The sequence below is a fragment of the Idiotropiscis lumnitzeri genome, chromosome 16 (genome assembly GCF_059441095.1).
Source record: "Idiotropiscis lumnitzeri isolate Australia: NSW breed Sydney's pygmy pipehorse chromosome 16, RoL_Ilum_1.0, whole genome shotgun sequence".
NCBI classification, from domain to species: Eukaryota; Metazoa; Chordata; class Actinopteri; order Syngnathiformes; family Syngnathidae; genus Idiotropiscis; species Idiotropiscis lumnitzeri.
The window spans coordinates 15,763,518-15,769,608 of NC_142406.1; the positions used below are offsets into that span (position 1 = coordinate 15,763,518).

At 48.5% G+C, this 6,091-nt stretch overlaps 1 protein-coding gene across 2 annotated transcripts; it reads left to right on the top strand.

Moving 5' to 3' along the window:
- Window positions 1–499: 499 nt before the first annotated feature.
- On the top strand, window positions 500–5,255 carry LOC148321758 (synaptotagmin-like protein 1). 2 transcript variants are annotated; one of them, XM_088319051.1, is made up of 13 exons: window positions 500–623; window positions 1,585–1,723; window positions 2,226–2,374; window positions 2,465–2,579; window positions 2,665–2,716; window positions 3,122–3,226; window positions 3,309–3,475; window positions 3,602–3,704; window positions 3,916–4,077; window positions 4,251–4,329; window positions 4,408–4,504; window positions 4,653–4,858; window positions 4,931–5,255. In XM_088319051.1, exons 2-13 carry the CDS (start codon window positions 1,587–1,589, stop codon window positions 5,074–5,076), a joined length of 1,518 nt encoding a protein of 505 aa, XP_088175177.1. In that variant the 5' UTR covers window positions 500–623; window positions 1,585–1,586; the 3' UTR covers window positions 5,077–5,255. The 2 variants fall into 2 exon arrangements, with proteins under 2 accessions (XP_088175177.1, XP_088175178.1); XM_088319052.1 differs by lacking the exon at window positions 500–623 and adding an exon at window positions 729–1,486.
- The last annotated feature ends 836 nt before the right edge of the window (window positions 5,256–6,091 follow it).

Below are 6,091 nucleotides of genomic sequence, written 5' to 3' on the forward strand. Positions count from 1 at the left end.
TGGCCAATGTCCAATTTTGTTTCCAATAGACGAAGAAGAAAGAAAAGTCTTTATCTTTCTGAGCATTCGCAGCACAAATGTGGCCTTCAGGTACCGTGGGATAGTAGACGACTGGTCACTGTTACTAGTGTGTCGCGAGAGCCAGTGTGTTTAAGTCTTACTTTCAGATGTTTCTTGACACCCCGGTTGTAGTTTACTGGAAAACAAAAGACAAGAAAAACAATGACTGATATTGTACATTAAAATAGTTTTGCAAATCTGGAGAGCCTATAAACATGCAAGGGATGAGGTTGAAGCATGCTTAGCAAAGTTTTGACGTCAACAAATAATCATGTTAATTAGCTGTGTTCTCGCTGTCAAATCCAAAATAATTATGACTTGTTAGACCCAGTTGAAAATTAATAACATCCTTGTGTGCAAGCACCTATCCACACGCGCGCGCACACACCCACGCACACACACGCACGCACACACACACACACACCCTTGCCCTCCCACTGACTGGAGAAGGCGTGTTCACCGAGTTGACGCAAAACACACACACACGCACACTTTAAGACGGACACGCACGCTGAGCGCAAGTTTGCGGCCAACTTTCAATGCATGAACGCCGCGATTAAAAGGTAAAGTAAGCAAGTCTCTTTTATGTGTTTTTTTTAATGCTGCTTTGCTAACGTGTCGCTGTCTCTTTAAAAATGGCGACAGGTGTTTCGTCTCACGCGCTCGCTGCTCTTTTCGTGCGAGGAAAGAGCGAACACGCACACAAACGTGATTAGAAGAGAGACTTAAAAACATCAATTTGGCGTCAAGTGGCTGCCTGTCACGCTCTTTTTTATTGTTTTTTGTCGTTTTGTGTCGCCTCAGGTGAAGTTGATGTTAGCGCAGTTCCGGTTGGACCAACTGAGCCGGCCGCACTGCGCATGCGCCAATTACCTCCCTGCGGCAACACACGCACTCGCTATCTATGCTTGCAAAAGTTTTTATGTTTTTTTAAAGTGAACGTGAGCAGGAAGTAGACAGGAATAACTAACCTGGCGGCAGTGAAAAGTTGCCGAGTCATCGACGGTCGATAGTAATCATAAAAAATAATAATGACAATTAAATAATCCTCAAATGAATAAATAAATAAATAGACGTTAACGGTCGTATACAGCGAGCGTCCTAAACATTGAAAGAGACGAGAAGACTTGATGATAGTCGAGAACCGTTGGCGGATATGCGCTTGTGTGGTGGGAAAAAAAAACACGCTAGCTGAGTTGAGACTTCATCACAAGCTAAGAGAGGAGTGCAGAAAGAAACGCTAACGAAAAAAAAAGTTGCTAGCACATAGGAAGTGGTGCACTTGTGATTTACAACTGCAAATGGTCATGTTTGTGGACTTATTTCCTGAGCAAGTTTTGAGCCCTCAGGGCCACCGTACCACCTAAAACAGCCTCCTTCTAATTTTGTTCAAAAAAGTTCTGCCGAATAACAAGGAGCCGCTTACGTGAGCATGACCGATAACCAAATTCGAGCAAAACGACTTTGCTGAAATAAAATGTTTTGTTGATTCATTTGTATATTTTCATTTTTTTGGGGGGACAGGCATGGAGGTGGATGTGGAGGCCAACAGTGGCGTGGGCTCTCTGGACCTGAGCCACCTGACGGAGGAGGAGCAGGACACCATCTTGCAGGTGCTCCTGCGAGACTTGGACCTGCGGCGTCAAGACGAAGGACGCGTAAGGTCAGAGGTGAACACACGCTGCAAACGCCATTGCATTTGGCTGGACAAGGGTCAAATCATTAGGAACAGCCCCCCCCCCCCAATCAACCACAACGGAAATGTAAAAGCTGAGAAAGTTGTTTGGAAACCAAATGGCCAAATTATTCTTCGATTCCAAGCAAAACTACTTGATTTATTTTTTTGTCCTGTTATGCAACTCAGCTGCCAAATTAATCAAGTGGACCTTTCCCTTGCCTGAAATTGAAAACACAGAGCACCACTTCCTCATCCTTAAATGAGGCGTCAAAGCGTATTTGGGAGGCGTTCAAGTGAGGGAACGAGATCAAGGCGTTAATGATTGTTTCATAACAGGACACACCCGCGCATGTTTCACCTTTGAAACACCGCCTACGATCTCATTTCAATAATGAGCCCGGTGGCTTTGCAAAGTGCGCAAACAAGAATAATGCCGCCGCCGTCGTCGCCGTCGCCGCCGTCACGCGCTTGTTTGCTGTGTCAACAGGATGCTGGCGCATACCAGAGCCGACCCGGCGCAGCTGCACTCGCAGTCCGGGGAGTGGTTCCGCGAGGCGTCCAAGCGCCACCGAGGTCGTATGTCCGGCTCGGACCTGGTGCGGGCCACCATACGCCGCCGTGCGCCAAAGGTCAAAGGTCAGTCTGGGGCAGACAAACGCCTCCATTCTTGGCATCTTCTCAACAAACTTTCGATAACCGATCCGGATCATTTTTCGGTCGCCATAGTAACTGAGTCGCCGATGGTCGGCCTGTTCAACGACGAGGCGGACGAAGCATCAAGCAGCCCCTCCCAGGAGGAGGCCGAGGCGCGATTGAAAGTGTCCGTGGAGGACAGTCCAGAGTCTGTTTTTTTTTTTTCTCTCTCTCTCCAAAGTCGTGTTTGTTGCTTTTTGCTGACACTCGCCAACTTTTTGTTTGATTTTCAGGAGTCCACCCAGTTTTCGTGCCGCACCCAGCAGGAAAAGAACGTCAACAAAGGTATGTGAAGACATTATTCCGAGCCGTGATGGAGGATTTCTTCCATATATGACATCGTCCAGTGAGGTGGCGCGTAAAAAGTTTTCTTCTTCGATGGGTCCGCTTAAAACTCAAATAATCTTTTCCCAAACCAAACCTGCAAAAAAAAAAAAAATATATATATATTTTTTTCTCTTTTTTATTGCTTAACCACAACACCAGTGCTATTCTCTAGCCTCTCTATGGCATTTCCCATTATGCGTTAGCATTAAGCTAACAGCCTTGAAGACAAGATTCTGTTTTGTTTTACACAAGTAATTTTACTTGTTTAATTTTAGTCAACAATTCCTCTCAAATTTTTGTTTGCAAGTTAAAGCAGAAAAATTGTCCGTACGACAGAACCGCTGACATGCATTTGTGTTTTAGGAATCCAATCAGCATTACAAAAAGGAGTCGGTGTCGATGTGCAGCATCGTGACGGACTTGGAACCTTTATCGTCGTCAAAAAGCAACTTTCATTCCAGCTATGCGGTACACACACACTCACATTTTGACTTTTGGACGAGTCGGACCGGGGTGACGCAGGATTCGGTCCCGTGTGTGTCGAGCGCAGCTGAGCGGCGGCATGATGAGTCTGTTCAGCTCGGGCGTCTTCGGGGTGGTGGAGGTGCGCGGCCGCTTGCAGTTCTCGCTGGCCTACCACGGCCAGAAGGGCGAGCTGCGCGTCAAGGTGCACCGCTGCGAGGATATCTCGGCGGCGGACGAGAACCGCTCCGACCCGTGAGTGTGCCCACGTGGTGGGCAGGCAAGGCCAGGACCAAATAAGCGATTGGATCGTTTCTTGAACAAATCAAATTTCTGCACACATGATTAGATTTAAAAATGATTCATTTTGTGGCTTTTCAGATACGTCAAGTCGTACCTGCTGCCCGACATGTCGAGTCGCAGCAAGAGGAAGACGGCCGTGAAGAGGCGGACGCAGAACCCCGTCTTCGAGCAGACGCTCAAGGTGAGAGCGCTCGCCACCGTTCGGTCACAACATTCGGCACGGCAGCCGATGACGACGGCCGCTTCCGACAATTCGGCCTCGGGGGAAGAAATGAAGAAAAGAAAAACGACAGCAAACAAAGAGATTTTTGATGCGACGGCAGGTGTACCTAATATTGTGGCTGGAAAGTTGATATGAAAATCCTACATTTTTTTTTTCTGTCGTTGCCCAGTACAAAGTCCGTCAAAATGAGCTGAGTGGTCGCACCCTCAACTTGTCCGTGTGGCACGCCGAGCCGCTGGCCAGGAATGTGTTTCTGGGCGAGGTGGAGGTGGCGCTTGGCCTCTGGGACTGGACCTGCACGCAACCGCTCTGGCAGGACCTGCAGCCACGGGTGACACACACACACACACACACACACAAAAGAGAACGGCCATTTGATTCGGAGCACAAGAATTATTTGGACTTTCATGGCGACGATGATGTGTACCTAATGAAGTGGCCGTCTTCTGCCTGAGGCGTGACCAATTTCAAGGAAGCTTCATGACGTCATCTTTACCGTGACAGTTCTACGTGAGGCCAGACGGCATCAGCGGCCGCGGCTCCCTCTCGTTCTCCATCAAGTTCATCCCGGAAGGATTCGAAGGCGAGCGAGGCAAACGTCGACGTGCGTGTCCGACTGCCGCTCACAATGACCGCATCTCCGTTGTGCGCGCGTTTCTAGGTGGCCTGCCGCTCACCGGCGAGCTTCACATTTGGCTTCGGGAGGCGCAGGGACTGTTTTCCAAGAAAGGGGGCGCCATCGACTCGTTTGTCAAGAGGTTTGTTTGCCCGTCATTGCGTTTATTTGGTTGGAAAACGAGCAAGGAGCGTATCCTGATTCATCACTTTCGGTAAAGAACCAGACGGCCATTTTCAACGACCGCTAAACGCTTGCTTTTTTTTTTTCCACCTCGCCCCCACCAAAAGTTACATTCTGCCGGACGTGGGCTGCCAGAGCGGCCAAAAGACGCAGGTGGTGAAGCGCTCCATCAGCCCGTCGTACAACCACACCATGGTGTACGACGGCTTCCAGAGCACCGACCTGGAGGAAGCCTGCGCCGAGCTGAGCGTGTGGCAGCGCGACGGCTTCAAGCAGCACGTGATCGGCGGGATTCGCCTCAGCTGCGGAACCGGTAAAACTTTTTGGTGTTTTTTCCTCACAAAAGCGTTTGAAAGGAGAGTAAATGCGTGCTCTCGGCCTGCAGGTCAGAGTTACGGCGAGGCGGTCAGGTGGATGGACTCCACGGAAGAAGAAGTCGCCGTGTGGACGTCCATGATCAAAAACCAAAACCACTGGATCGAAGCCACGTTGCCCATCAGGACGAACTTGACGCACCGCTCGTCTGAATGACGCGTGTGTGTGTGTGTGTGTGTGTGTGTGTGTGTGTGTGTGCGCCACACATGGACTGAAAAGACATTTGTTACAGATGTAGCTCTTTTTAATTCCTCCCAGAGTAGATGTTGAGAATGAGTTGTAGAATACTGCGCTTGTATATTGTCGTCATACATGTCAATAAATGTGAAACTTTTTTTTCCTGCTTGCTCATTAAAGGTTAGCTCAAAAATGCTCAAAATCCAAAAGTTCCAACTTCAAGTTTAGGGACGGCGCCACAGCGGCTACGAGGCATGAAAGAAGTCGTCCGAGTCCAAGTTAAGCCCCTCGATCATTTTACAGGTTGGGGGACAGGTTGGTGTGACCTTGTGCCGGGCCTGTTCCCGTGGCGACCAGCTTGAGCTAGCTTTCAATATTGCACCCAACCCAAATAACCTGACCCCGCCCCCTGCCCTGTACCTGTCCACCCCCCTAGCCCCCCTCCCCACCTTTGGACACCCTGGTTTTTTTTTCCTGACTCACCTTGCCTGGACAGGTACCCCACCCTCTTCGTACTGCCTGTCCTGGCGCATCCCTCCCTTGAGCAGAGCAAACTGCGCCACCTACAGTCCAGAAAGAAAATGGCGCAATGGCGCCATCTCCAGATGCTCGTCCTCGTTTTCAAAATAAAACAAAAATAAAATCTGAAAGGACAGAAAATACTGTCATGCTTACTTTGCACATTTAAGAAAGCAAAACAAACATCAGGGACAAAATAAGCTTTGCAGTTCACACATTTACAAATGAGATCATACAAAAGACATTTGTTTAAAAATAGGAGCACTTTGTTTCCAGGTAACTTTATGGCTTTTCAAGCAGGACTGTTTTTTTTAGTTGTGCTTTTCAAACGGGACCATCGGGGCCAAAAATGTAAATCGAGTTGAAAATACATTGCCAAAAACAACAAAACATTTGCTTTGGTTATGCTAAATTCCAACGGTCACAAAGTAAAACTATTATTCTATTTGTGGCGGACTATAAATCTCCCTCCTCA

Bases quoted from the DNA above. Each gene is read 5' to 3' on its own strand.
- LOC148321758 (XM_088319051.1), top strand. From the start codon at position 1,587: ATGGAGGTGGATGTGGAGGCCAACAGTGGCGTGGGCTCTCTGGACCTG. The intron at 1,724-2,225 runs GTCAGAGGTGAA...CTGTGTCAACAG, and splicing joins CAAGACGAAGGACGCGTAAG to GATGCTGGCGCATACCAGAG. The intron at 3,705-3,915 runs GTGAGAGCGCTC...GTCGTTGCCCAG, and splicing joins TCTTCGAGCAGACGCTCAAG to TACAAAGTCCGTCAAAATGA.